Here is a 14793-nt window from a genome sequence, read left to right as displayed (position 1 = left end):
CCCTTCTAACCATGACTGATAAGAGGCCTTGGCAAATAGAAAAATTATTTAGAAGCATTTTCGAACATTAGCATGGAAATAAATTGATTAAAAAACATTTAAAGTATTCTTTACACTGTTGATCCTGAAAACAAAGACTTTATTTATCAGAAATGCCCCCATCTCTCATTTGGGATTATCATCTGTCAGAGTGTGTTTCGATATAGCTGGAGATAAGTTTTCATTTATATAGTGCTTTTAACATAAGAAAATGGCACGGTAGCACAGTGGTTAGCACTGCTACTTCACAGCTCTAAGGACCTGGGTTCGATTCCCGGCTTGGGTCACTGTCTGTGTGGAGTTTGCACATTCTCCTCGTGTCTGTGTGGGTTTTCTCCGGGTGCTCCGGTTTCCTCCCACAGTCCAAAGATGTGCGGGTTAGGTTGATTGGCCATGCTAAAAATTGCCCCTTAGTGTCCTGAGATGCGTAGGTTAGAGGGATTAGCGGGTAAAATATGTAGGGATATGGGGGTAGGGCCTGGGTGGGATTGTGGTCGGTGCAGACTCGATGGGCCAAATGGCCTCTTTTTGCCCTGTAGGGTTTCTGTGATATGAAAATGTTTCACAGCAGTTATATTGTGAAATAGTTGTAATCTCTTTAACCAGTTAAAGAGATTACAGCTATTTCACAGTATATATAGTTTGGCCACCTCAGAATGGAAGTGACAATTGCACAGAAACAGGCTATTCGGCCCCTCAGATTATGCCTGTGTTTAAGAACCTTCTTCCACCCCTACTTCAATTAACCCTATCAGCATAGCCAATATCTGTTGTGTTATTTTGTACTTTTCAGAGAGATATCATGGACAGGCTGGTGAGAGTGTGAAGAGACTCTTTATCAGAATCATAGAATCCCTACAGTGCAGAAGGAGGCCATTTGGCCCATCGAGTCTTCATGCACTGACTCTGACAGAGCATCTTACCCTACTGCACTATCCTCATTACCCATGTATTTACCCCACGAATTCCCCAAACCTGCACATCCTTGGACACTAAGGGGCAATTTTTAGCATGGCCAATTCATCTAACCCGACATCTTTGGAGCGTGGGAGGAAACCCACACGGACACGGGGAGAATGTGCAGACTCCGCACAGATGGTGACCCGAGGCCGGAACTGAACCCGGGTCCCTGGCGCTGTGAGGCAGCTGTGCTAGCCACCGTGGGATGTGGGCATCACTGGCTGGGCCCCGCATTTATTGCCCGTTCTAATTGCCCCTTGAGGTGGTGAGCCGCTGCCATCTGGAAGCTGCTGCGGTCTGTGTGCTTTATCTGAGATAAAGAAAAACACACAGAAAATGCTGGAAAAGCAGTGGAGAAGAACCCCTGGAGTTAACTTTGGGGAGAGAGTTGGAGAGCGTTAAAATTGGGCCTTAGGCCCGTGACCTTTACCCCGTGACCTTTGCCCCCTGAGCCTGTTGTTCGCTTTACCTCAGCGGGAAGTCGGTGAGTAATGGCGGAGCTTCTCCTCTTTCTGAAGCGGAATCCGGGTTAAAGCCGATACTTTCCCGGCTCCGGGCCGCAGGAGCAGCGGCTGCCAGCTGTCCTAGTGCCGGGGAAGCGGGGCCTGGAACCGGCCCCAAGCCCGGGGCTCGGCTCAGAAACGTCGCCCGTTTATCCAGAGAGATCGGAGCGGCTTTCATCTGCTGCCGGGCCTCGCTCAGAGTGACTTTATAAAAAAAACCCTCCACCGGGCCTAGCAGGCCCGGAAAAGCCCCGGCCCGGGTTAGACACTCGGCCCCGGGTCAGACACTCCGGGCCCGGGTCAGACACTCCGCTCAGCACTGCATTGGCCTCAGTGCCCCTCACTGAATAGTCTGGCTTTGCTGATGCTCCCTCGCCGTTACAATGAGGTGATGGTGGGGAAGGGAATGTTCGGCTCAGGCTGCCCTGGTTTTGATTCGAGATTTTTGGTTTGATTTGATTTATTATTGTCACACGTATTGGGATACAGTGAAAAGTATTGTTTCCTGCGCGCTATACAGACCAAAGCATACCGTTCATAGAGAAGGAAAGGAGAGGGTGCAGAATGGAGTGTTACAGTCACAGCTAGGGTGTAGAGAAAGATCAACTTAATATTTGATTTGATTATTGTCACACGTATTGGGATACAGTGAAAAGTATTGTTTCTTGCGCGCTATATAGACAAAGCATACCGTTCATAGAGAAGGAAAGGAGAGGGTGCAGAATGGAGTGTTACAGTCACAGCTAGGGTGTAGAGAAAGATCAACTTAATATTTGATTTGATTATTGTCACACGTATTGGGATACAGTGAAAAGTATTGTTTCTTGCGCGCTATATAGACAAAGCATACCGTTCATAGAGAAGGAAAGGAGAGGGTGCAGAATGGAGTGTTACAGTCACAGCTAGGGTGTAGAGATTACCCCAAATAGATCATAGAATCATAGAAACCCTACAGTGCAGAAGGAGGCCATTCGGCCCATCGAGTCTGCACCGACCACAATCCCACCCAGGCCCTACCCCCACATATTTTCCCTCTAACCTACACATCTCAGGACTCTAAGGGGCAATTTTTTTTTTTTAACCTGGCCAATCAACCTAACCCGCACATCTTTGGACTGTGGGAGGAAACCGGAGCACCTGGAGGAAACCCATGCAGACACGAGGAGAATGTGCAAACTCCACACAGACAGTGATCCGAGCCGGGAATCGAACCCAGGACCCTGGAGCTGTGAAGCAGCAGTGCTAACCACTGTGCTACCGTGCCGCCCCACGGAGCAGGAGGAGACCATTCGGCCCCTCGAGCCTGCTCTGCCGTTCAATATGATCACGGCTGATCGTCCAACTCAATATTCCTGATCCCCACCCATATCTGTTGATCCCCTTCACTTCAAGAGCAATGTCTAACTCCTCCTTGTAATCGGACAATGTTTTGGCCTCAACTGTTTTCTGTGGTCGTGAATTCCACACTGTGAAGAAATTTCTTCTCACCTCTGTCCTAAACGGTTTACTCCTTATCCTCAGACTGTAACCCCTGGTTCTGGTCACCCCCACCATCGGGAACATCCTTCCTGCATCTACCCTGTCTAGTCCTGTTAGAATTTTATAGGTTTCTGTGAGACCACTTTCTCTTTCACCCCCCCCCCCCCCCCCCCCCCCCCCCCCCCCCCGCCCGCCTTTCTTCTAAACTCCAGCAAATATAATCCTACCTGGCTCGATCTCTCCTCATACATCAGTCCTGCCATCCCAAGAAACAGTCTGGTGAACCTTCTCTGCACTCCCTCTAGAGCAAGAACATCCTTCCTCAGATAAGAAGACCAAAACTGCACACACTATTCCAGGTGTGGCCTCACCAAGGCCCTGTATAATTGCATCAAGACATCCCCGTTTCTGTTGAAACCTCTCGCTATGAAGGCCAACATACCATTTGCCTTTTTTACCGCCTGTTGCACCTGCATGCTCAGCTTCAGCGACTGATGTACGAGGACATCCAGGTCTCATTGCACATTCCCCTTTCTCAATCTATAGCCATTCAGATAATCTGCCTTCCTGCTTTTGCTATCAAAGTCGATAACCTCACACTTATCCACTCAAGAACAGCTTCGTCCCTGCTGCTATCACTTTTGAATGGGCCTACCTCATATTAAGTTGATCTTTCTCTACACCCTAGCTATGACTGTAACACTACATTCTGCATTCTCTCCTTTCCTTCTCTATGTACGGTATGCTTTGTGTGTATGGCATGCAAGAAACAATACTTTTCACTATACTAATATTTGTGACAAATCAAATCAAAAACATTATACTGCATCTGCCATGCATTTGCCCACTCAGCTTATCCAAATCACACTTGAAGCATCTTTGCATCCTCCTCACAGCTCACCCTCCCACCCAGCTTTGTGTCATCTGCAAATTTGGATCCATTTCATTTGGCTTAATCATTAATTATAATGTGAAAAGCTGGGGTCCTAACACTGATCCTGACAGTACCTCACTAGTCTCTGCTTGGGCTTTTGGAAAAAGACCTGTTTATTCCGACTCTTTATTTCCTGTCTGACAACCATTTTTCTATCCATCTCAATACACTACCCCCAATGCCATGCTCTTTAATTTTACACGTTAATCTCTTATGTGGGACTTTGTCCAAAGCCACCTGAAAGTCCAAATAAACTACATCCACTGGCTCCCCCTCTTCAACTCTAATAGTTACATCCTCAAAGAATTCCAGTAGATTTGTCAAGCATTATTTCCCTTTTGTAAATCCATGCTGAATCGGTCTGATCCTGCCATTGTTTTCCAAGTTCTCTGCAATAAAATCCTTGATAATTGACTCTAGAATTTTCCCCACTACTGATGTCAGGCTGACTGATCAATAATTCTGTTTTCTCGCTACCTCCCTTTTTAAATAGTGGGGCTACATTTGCTACCCTCCAATGCGTAGGAACTGTTCCAGAATCTATAGAATCTTGGAAGATGAGCACCAATGCATCCACAATTTCTAGGGCCATTTCCTTAAGTACTCTGATGTTGATTATCAGGCACTGCGGCTTTATCAGCCTTCAATCCCACAATTTCCCAATATAACTTCTCTACTAATACTGATTTCCTTCAGTTCCTCCCTCTCACTAAATCCTGTGTTCCCCAACGTTTCTGATACATGTTATCATTATTAAAGTCAAGATTAATTTTAGATATCCATCCTCGCCAGTGTGTGTGGGTTTTATCATTGCACTGTAGATTTATATGTACAATTTCTTACTTGGGATACGGTGGTATTCAGTGGACTTAGGCGGCCCGGTGGCACAGTGGTTAGCACTGCTGTCTCACAGACCAGGGACCCGGGTTCAATTCCTGGCTTGGATCACTGTCTGCGCAGAGTTTGCATGTTCTCCCCGTGTCTGCGTGCGTTTCCTCCCACAGTCCGAAAGACGTACTGGTTAGGTGGATTGGCCATGCTAAATTCTCCCTCGGTGTACCCGAACAGGTGCCAGAGTGTGGCGACTAGGGGATTTTCATAGTAACTTCATTGCAGTGTTAATGTAAGCCTACTTGTGACACTAATAAACTTTAAAACATGAAGTGCAGTCCCGATAAGGAGCAGACAATTGAAAAAAGAAATGAATATACCAGCAACTCTTACCCACCTGAAAAAAATATTCCTTGAGCAAGCAGGAGAGTAATAAGGTTGGATATGGGACGGTGTGAGGTGGGTGGTGGTGGTAACAGCTTTGTCCTAGTTTGCTTCTAGTGCTTTTTCTCCACAGTAGTGTCAATCATGGCTCAGTTTGTTGCACTGTTGCCCAAGTCAGAAATCTGTGGGTTCATGTACTAGGACCTGAACAGAAAGATCAAGGCTGAACCTCCAGTACAGTACTGACGGAGTGCGACATTGTTAAAGGTGCCAACTCTTGGATGAGATATTAAACCAAGGCTCCATCTGCCTTTCCTGAATGTCAAGGATCCCATGGCACTATTTCAAAGAAGGGCAGGAGAATTATCCCTATTGACCTAGCAATTTTTATTGTAGAATTGTTAACAGTGCGGAGGAGGCCAGTTGGCCCTTCATGTCTGCATTGGCTCTCCAAATGAGCAATTCACCGAGTGCCGCTCCCACGCCTTCTCCCTGTAACCCAGTACAATCTTCCTTTTCAGGTAACAGTCTATCCATCACACTCTCAGGCAGCATATTCCAGAACTCAACTACTTGCTGTGTGTAAAAAAAAAAAAATCCTCATAGCATCATTGCTTCACCAATGGGAATAGTTTCTCCATTGACTCTATCTAGATCCCTCATGACCATCTCAAAGAACAATACAGCACAGGAACAGGCCCTTCGGCCCTCCAAGCCAGTGCCGCTCCCTGGTCCAAACTAGACCACTCTTTTGTATCCCTCCATTCCCACTCCGTTCATGTGGCTATCTAGATAAGTCTTAAACGTTCCCAGTGTGTCCGCCTCCACCACCTTGCCCGGCAGCGCATTCCAGGCCCCCACCACCCTCTGTGTAAAATATGTCCTTCTGATATCTGTGTTAAATCTCCCCCCTTTCACCTATGACCCCTCGTGAACGTCACCACCGATCTGGGAAAAAGCTTCCCACCGTTCACCCTGTCTATGCCTTTCATAATTTTATACACCTCTATTAAGTCTCCCCTCATCCTCCGTCTTTCCAGGGACAACAACCCCAGTTTACCCAATCTCTCCTCATAACTAAGCCCCTCCATACCAGGCAACATCCTGGTAAACCTCCTCTGTACTCTCTCCAAAGCCTCCACGTCCTTCTGGTAGTGTGGCGACCAGAACTGGACGCAGTATTCCAAATGCGGCCGAACCAACGTTCTATACATCTGCAACATCAGACCCCAACTTTTATACTCTATGCCCCGTCCTATAAAGGCAAGCATGCCATATGCCTTCTTCACCACCTTCTCCACCTGTGACGTCACCTTCAAGGATCTGTGGACTTGCACCCCCAGGTCCCTCTGCGTATCTACACCCTTTATGGTTCTGCCATTTATCGTATAGCTCCTCCCTACATTATTTCTACCAAAATGCATCACTTCGCATTTATCAGGATTGAACTCCATCTGCCATTTCTTTGCCCAAATTTCCAGCCTATCTATATCCTTCTGTAGCCTCTGACAATGTTCCTCACTATCTGCAAGTCCTGCCAATTTTGTGTCGTCCACAAACTTACTGATCACCCCAGTTACTCCTTCTTCCAGATCATTTATATAAATCACAAACAGCAGAGGTCCCAATACAGAGCCCTGCGGAATAACCACTAGTCACAGGCCTCCAGCCGGAAAAAGACCCTTCCACTACCACCCTCTGTCTTCTGTGACCAAGCCAGTTCTCCACCCATCTAGCCACCTCCCCCTTTATCCCATGAGATCCAACCTTTTGCACCAGCTAACCATGAGGGACTTTGTCAAACGCTTTACTAAAGTCCATATAGACAACATCCACGGCCCTTCCCTCGTCAACCATTTTGGTCACTTCTTCAAAAAACTCCACCAGGTTAGTGAGGCATGACCTCCCTCTCACAAAACCATGCTGACTATCGTTAATGAGTTTATTCCTTTCTAAATGCGCATACATCCTATTTCTAAGAATCTTCTCCAACAACTTCCCCACCACGGACGTCAAGTTCACCGGCCTATAATTACCCGGGTTATCCTTCCTACCCTTCTTAAATAACGGGACCACATTAGCTATCCTCCAATCCTCTGGGACCTTACCTGTGTCCAGTGACGAGACAAAGATTTGCATCAGAGGCCCAGCGATTTCATCTCTCGTCTCCCTGAGTAGCCTTGGATAGATTCCATCAGGCCCTGGGGATTTGTCAGTCTTTATATTCTCTAACAAACCTAACACTTCCTCCCTTGTAATGAAGATTTTCTCCAACGGTTCAACACTCCCCTCCGAGACACTCCCAGTCAACACATCCCTCTCCTTTGTGAATACTGACGCAAAGTATTCATTTAGGATCTCCCCTACTTCTTTGGGCTCCAAGCATAATTCCCCACTTTTGTCCCTGAGAGGTCCGATTTTTTAAAATCCTGTCTGCCAAGGACATTTCGTGACCCCTTTTTGCCCTTCGAATTCCCCGTTTGAGTTCTTTCCTGCTTTCTTTGTACTCCTCCAGAGCTCCCTCCGTTTTTAGCTGCCTGGACCTAACATACGCCTCTCTTTTCTTTTTGACCAGTCCCTCAATTTCCCTGGTTATCCACGGTTCTCGAATCCTACCCTTCCTATCCCTTTTTACAGGCACATGCCTGTCCTGTAGCCCTAACAGCTGTTCCTTAAAAGACTCCCACATGCCAGATGTGGATTTACCCTCAAACAGCCTCTCCCAATCAAGAGCTGCCAATTTCTGCCTAATCCCACTAAAGTTAGCCTTCCCCCAATCCAACACCTTACCCTTGGGACACCACTCATCCTTTTCCATCACTATCCTAAAGCTAACAGAATTGTGGTCACTATTTGCCACATGTTCCTCTACCGAAACTTTGAAGACCTGACCGGGCTCATTCCCCAGTACGAGGTCCAGTATAGCCCCCTCTCTAGTCGGGCTATCTACATATTGTTCCAAAGAACCCTCCTGTACGCATTTTACAAATTCCTCCCCATTCAGAGTCCCAGCTCTCAGCGATTTCCAGTCTATACCAGGGAAATTGAAGTCTCCCACTACAACAACCCTATTTTTCCTGCACCTATCCAGTATCTCCTGACATATCCGTTCTTCCACTTCCCTTGGGCTGTTGGGGGGCCTGTAGTATACCCCCAACATAGTGACTGCGCCCTTCCTGTTTCTAAGCTCCACCCAGAGTGACTCGTTACACGACCCCTCTGAATTGTCCTCTCTCTGCACCGCTGTAATATCCTCTCCAACTAATACTGCTACTCCCCCACCTCTTTTGGCCCCTCCTCTGTCTCGCCTAAAACACTTGTACCCCGGAATATTCAGCTGCCAGTCCTGTCCCTCTTTCAACCAAGTCTCTGTCACCGCAACCACCTCCAAATTCCTCGTGAGCATTAAGAACATAAGAAATAGGAGCAGGAGTAGGCCATCTGGCCCTTCGAGCCTGCCCCGCCATTCAACAAGATCATGGCTGATCTGAAGCGAATCAGTCCCACTTACCCGCCTGCTCCCCATATCCCCTAATTCCCTTATCGATCAGAAAACTATCTACCCGTGATTTAAACATATTCAACGAGGAAGCCTCCACCACTTCAATGGGCAGAGAATTCCAGAGATTCACTACCCTCTGAGAGAAGAAGTTCCCCCTCAACTCTGTTCTGAACCGGCCCCCCCTTATTTTGAGACTGTGCCCTCTAGTTCTGGTTTCCCTTCTAAGTGGAAAGAATCTCTCCACCTCTACCCTATCCAGCCCCTTCATTATCTTATATGTCTCTATAAGATCACCCCTCAGCCTTCTAAACTCCAACGAGTACAGACCCAATCTGTTTAATCTCTCCTCATAAGCTACACCCCTCATCTCCGGTATCAACCTGGTGAACCTTCTCTGCACTCCCTCCAAGGCCAATATATCCTTTCGCAAATAAGGGGACCAAAACTGCACACAGTACTCCAGTTGCGGCCTCACCAGTGCCTTCTACAGTTGCAGCAAGACCTCCCTGCTTTTATATTCTATCCTCCTCGCAATAAAGACCAACATTCCATTCGCCTTCTTGATCACCTGCTGCACCTGCAGACTGAGCTTTTGCGATTCGTGCACAAGGACCCCCAGGTCCCTCTGCACAGTCGCACGATGTAATTTTTCTCCATTTAAATAATATTCCAATTTACTATTATTTCTTCCAAAGTGGATAACCTCACATTTGCTAACGTTATATTCCATCTGCCAGATCCTCGCCCACTCGCTCAGCCTATCCAAATCTCTCTGCAGACTTTCCGCGTCCTCCACGCAATTCGCTTTCCCACTCACCTTCGTGTCATCAGCAAACTTGAATACCCTACACTCAGTCCCCTCCTCCAGATCATCTATGTAAATGGTAAACAATTGAGGCCCCAGCACCGATCCCTGCGGCACGCCACTGGTCACCAACTGCCAACCAGAAAAGCACCCATTTATCCCAACTCTCTGCTTCCTGTTAGATAGCCAATCCCCAATCCACGCCAACACCTTACCCCTAACTCCGTGTACCCCAATCTTCTGCAGCAACCTTTTGTGAGGCACCTTATCGAACGCCTCCTGGAAATCTAAAAACACCACATCCACCGGTTCCCCTCTGTCAACCGCACTAGTCACATCTTCATAAAAATCCAGTAAATTCGTCAAACACGACTTTCCCTTCATGAATCCATGCTGCGTCTGCTTGATCGAACCATTCTTATTCAGGTGCTCTGTAATTTCCTCTTTAATAATGGACTCTAGCATCTTCCCAACTACGGACGTTAAGCTAACCGGCCTGTAGTTACCCGCCTTTTGTCTACTTCCTTTTTTAAACAGTGGCGTAACAGTAGCTGTTTTCCAGTCAGCCGGCACTACCCCAGAGTCCAGCGAATTTTGATAAATTACTACTAACGCATCTGCTATTACCTCAGCCATTTCTTTCAGTACCCTGGGATGCATTCCATCCGGGCCCGGGGACTTGTCCACCTTCAGTCCTATTAGTCTACCAAGCACCACCTCCTTAGTAACAATTAAGGCCCTAAGTTCGTCTGTCTTACCTGCTACGCTCCTTGCATTGAAGTATAAGCACTCCAGACCTCCAGGCCCAGTGAGGTCATCCTCCCCCAGAGTGCTCTTCTTCTTTGCCAGCCTTGTCCCAGCCCCAAGCTCGTCCCCAGCCTCTACACTTGTAGACCTAATATTTTGATCCCCACCCCCCTGCCATACTAGTTTAAATCCCCCCGAACTGCACTAGCAAAACTCCCAGCCAGGATATTCGTGCCCTTCCAACTTAGTTGTGACCCGTCCTTCTTGTACAGGTGCCATCCTCTCCTGAAAACTTCCCATTGATCTGGGAAAATGAAGCCCTCCCTCCTGGACCAGTCCTTTAGCCAAGCATTCAATTGTACTAACTCCCTATTCTTAGCCTCACTGGCACGAGGCATTGGGAGCAGCCCAGAGATGGCCACCCTGGAGGCCCTACTTTTTAGTCTATTTCCCAACTCCCTGAATTGCTCTCGTAGGATCCCCCTGCTCTTCCTATCTACGCCATTTGCACCAATGTGTACAATGACATCCGTTTCTATATCTTCCCCTTTTAATATGCCTCCTGTCCGCTTGGAGACATCCATTACCCCAGCACCAAGTAGGCAGACTACCATCCTGGAGTCCCGTTTGCACCCAGAGAATTGCCTGTCCGTGCCTCTAACCGACGCATCCCCCACCACTATTGCTCTCCTAACCCCGCTCTTTCCTTTCCAGGCCACAGAGCCTGACTCTGTGCCAGTGACCTGGTCACTGTGGCTTACCCATGGAGAGTCATCCTCCCCCACACTATCCAAAACAATATACTTGTTTTGGAGTGGGACAACCACAGGTGACCCCTCCTCTAATTGCTCACTCCCCTCGCCTCTCACACCTGTCGCCGAGCCCTTCCTATTATGAGAGACAGCCACTGGAATACTCTCTGGTACATTACCCTTCTGACCTTTACTCCTCCTAACTGTGACCCACGTGTCTTCCTCCCGATGCCCCGGTGTAACTAGTTCCCTATAACTCATGTCAATTATTCTCTCATTCTCCCTGACTAGACCAAGGTTATCTCGATCAAGTCTCCTCCCAACCTTCTCCAAAGTCTCCGTAACTGAAATTCCTCATTCCTGGAACCATTTTCGTGAACCATTTCTGCACTCTGTCTAAAGTCTTCACATCTTTCCTAAAGTGCAGCACCCAGAATTGGACACCAGACTCCAACTGAGGCTGAACTAAAGTTTCATACAAGTTTAACATATTGTACTCTGTGCCTCTATTAATAACACTTAGAATATGGTACACTTTATTAAATGTGCTCTCAATCAAGCCTGCCACTTTCAATGACTTATGCAGGCAACAAAATGTAATATCTCAAAGTTTGCAGATGATACCAAGTTGGGTGAGAGAGTGAACTGTGACGAGGATGCAGAGATCCTTCAGAATGATCTGCTCAGGTTGGGTGAATGGGCTAATCAGTGGCAGATGCAGTATAATTTGTATAAATGTGAGGTTATTCACTTTGGAAGCAAAAACAAAGCGGCAGATTACTACTTGAATGGGTGTAAATTGGGAGAGGGGAGTGTGCAGCGGGACCTGGGTGTCCTTGTGCACCAGTCACTGAAGGTAAGCATGCAGGTGCAGCAGGTGGTAAAGGAGGCAAATGGCATGTTGGCCTTCATTGCGAGAGGTTTTGAGTACAGGAGCAGGGATTGTTGTTGCAATTATACAGGGCCTTGGTGAGGCCACACCTAGAGTACTGTGTGCAGTTTTGGTCTCCTTTTCTGAGGAAGGATGTTCTTGCTCTCGAGAGACTGCAGCGAAGGTTTAGCAAGTTGATTCCGGGGATGGTGGACTGATGTATATGAGGAGAGATTGACATGGTTAGGATTGTTTTCGCTGGAGTTCAGACGAATCGAATGGGATGGGGGGGCGGGGGGGGAGGGGGGTGCAGATCTTATAGAGACTTATAAAATTCTAACAGGACTAGACAGGATTGATGCAGGGAGGGTATTCCCAATGGTGGGGGAGTCCAGAACCAGGGGTCACAGTCTGAGATTCAGGGCGGAGGTGAGGAGACATTTCTTCACCCAAAGAGTGGTGAGCCTGTGGAATTCATTACCACAGGAAGTGGTTGATGCCAAAACATTGAATGTATTCAAGAGGCGGCTGAATATAGCACTTGTGGAAAATGGGATCAAAGGTTATGGGGAAAAAGCAGTATTAGGCTTTAGAGTTGGATGATCAGCCATGATCGTAATGAATGGTGGAGCAGGCTCGAAGGGCCAAATGGCCTCCTCCTGCTATGTTTCTATTTATACACTTGCTCCTGCACCCGTTTAGAATAGTAACCTTTATTGTCACTGTGTCCTTCCCATGAATTACTTCACTTCTCATTGAACTTCATCCGCCACTTTTGTCCTCCCATTCCACCAACTTGTCCATGTCCTTTATACACCACTTTCCTCATTGTTCATAATACTTCCAAGTGTCGTATTCCCTGCACATTTTGGAACTGTGCCCTGTACATCAAGGTCTAGATCATTAAATATAGGAAGAGCACCGACCCCTGGGAACTCCATTACAAGCCTTCCTCCAGCCTGAAAAACATCCATTAACCACGACTGTTTCCTATCACTTGGCTAATTTTGTTTCCATATTGTGACTTTCCCTTTTATTTCCTGAACTTTACCCAAGTCTGTTGTATCAAATGCCTTTTGGAAGTCCACATACATCACGTCAACAGCATCTATTACCTCTTCAAAACACTCCAAGTTAATTAAACACAATTTCCCCTTAATGCTGGTTTTCTTTCATAAGCTGCATTTGCCCAAGTCACAATTCATTTTTTTCCAGAAGCTTTCCCCACCAGCGAGGTTCTTGGGCTTACCTTTAAACCTTTTAAACAAGGGTGCAACATTTGCAATTTTCCAGACCTCTGGCTGTATCCCAGGGTCGATGGTGAATGCCTGTGCAGTTTCCCTCAATATCCTTGGAGGCATCTCATCCAGTCCTGGTGCTTATCAACCTTAAGTGCAGACAGCCCATCCATTGATTCCTCCATCCCTCAGTCAGCATCAAAAAACAGTTCTCTCATTGGCCAAACTCCCCCAATGTGAAGGCAATGAGCTGTCATGTTTCCTACATTACAGCACTGATATTGGCTGCAAAGTATTTAGAGACATCCTGCAATCATAAAAAATACTATAGAGATGCAAGTCTTTGTATCTAAAACTGTGTATTTCAGATCTGCCACAATGGTGTCCGCCAAGAGGCTCGCCGACCTTGGCTACAGGATGTTCTCTGGATCGATGATACTACTGACAGTGTATGGTGGTTACCTGTGCAGTGCCCGTGCGTACCGTTTCTTCCAGAGACAAAAGACCTTAAAGGCAGCGGCTGAAGGACAAGTCAATGAAATTATAAAGGATTAAGCTGTCCCTACCCTGGGGAGTAAAAGCCTCGATTTCCATCATGTGACAAAAATGAGAGAGATTTATCGTTATGTAATGACCAGAAGTAACATTTTTAAACCTGTACATTAGAAAAATTAAGATGTGGATAAAAAGCTATGTTTGAAAATTATTTTCTGCTGACTTGTGTGTGGTGTGACTTTGGCTGTTAGTTTAAGTTTTGACAGGTTAGCTGGCATCTTTCTTTGACCAGAAAACTGAATTGCAGTCACTATTCCTCACACTTAAGCTAAATATTTCCATAAACATTCAATTAAAACAAATTTTTTATTCATTTACAGGCTGTGGGTAGTGCTGGCTAGGCCAAAATTTATTGCCCACACATTATTGCCCCTTGAAGGTGGTGGTGAGTTGGCTTCTTGAACCGCTGCAGTCCATGTGGTGTAGTTAGACCCACAGTGCTGTTAGGGAGGGTGTTCCAGGATTTTGACCCAGCGATAGCGAAGGAACAGCACTATATTTCCAAGTCAGGATGGTGAGAGGCTTGGATGGAAACCGCCAGGGGTGTTCCCATGACTCAAGGTGGCTGTTGTTTGAGACGGTATTTTGAATGAGTGAAATAATGGCAATTATAGTTCAGTCAAGATTGTGCAAGATATGGAGAGGTACTTGCAAATAACTTGTTTTAGAAACATAGAACAACTACAGCACAAACAGGCCCTGCGGCCCACAAGTTGTGCCGAACATATCCCTACCTTCTAGACCTACCTATAACCCTCCATCCTATTAAGCTCCATGTACTCATCCAGGACCCTCTTAAAAGACCCTATTGAGTTTGCCTCCACCACCACTGACGGCAGCCGATTCCACTCGCCCACCACCGTGTGTGAAAAACTTACCCCTAACATCTCCTCTGTACCTACCCCCCAGCACCTTAAACCTGTGTCCTCTTGTAGCAGACATTTCCACCCTGGGAAAAAGCCTCAGAGTCCACCCGATCTATGCCTCTCAACATCTTACACACCTCTATTAGGTCTCCTCTCATCCTTCGTCTCTCCAAGGAGAAAAGACCGAGCTCCCTCAGCCTATCCTCATAAGGCATGCCACTCAATCCAGGCAACATCCTTGTAAATCTCTGCACCCTTTCAATCTTTTCCCCATCCTTCCTATAATGAGACGACCAGAACTGAGCACAGTACTCCAAGTGGGGTCTG

At 46.9% G+C, this 14793-nt stretch overlaps 1 protein-coding gene across 1 annotated transcript; it reads left to right on the top strand.

The window, feature by feature from the left end:
- The first annotated feature begins 1418 nt into the window (after positions 1 to 1418).
- On the top strand, positions 1419 to 13751 carry cox14 (cytochrome c oxidase assembly factor COX14). The gene is made up of 2 exons (XM_078200985.1): positions 1419 to 1483; positions 13414 to 13751. Exon 2 carries the CDS (start codon positions 13424 to 13426, stop codon positions 13598 to 13600), a length of 177 nt encoding a protein of 58 aa, XP_078057111.1. The 5' UTR covers positions 1419 to 1483; positions 13414 to 13423; the 3' UTR covers positions 13601 to 13751.
- Positions 13752 to 14793: the final 1042 nt, after the last annotated feature.

Source organism: Mustelus asterias, chromosome X (assembly GCF_964213995.1).
Source record: "Mustelus asterias chromosome X, sMusAst1.hap1.1, whole genome shotgun sequence".
Lineage (NCBI taxonomy): Eukaryota > Metazoa > Chordata > Chondrichthyes > Carcharhiniformes > Triakidae > Mustelus > Mustelus asterias.
Note: the sequence above shows the minus strand (reverse complement) of the source record. Positions and strands in the feature narration are given on the sequence as shown.

Bases quoted from the DNA above. Each gene is read 5' to 3' on its own strand.
- cox14 (XM_078200985.1), top strand. From the start codon at position 13,424: ATGGTGTCCGCCAAGAGGCTCGCCGACCTTGGCTACAGGATGTTCTCT.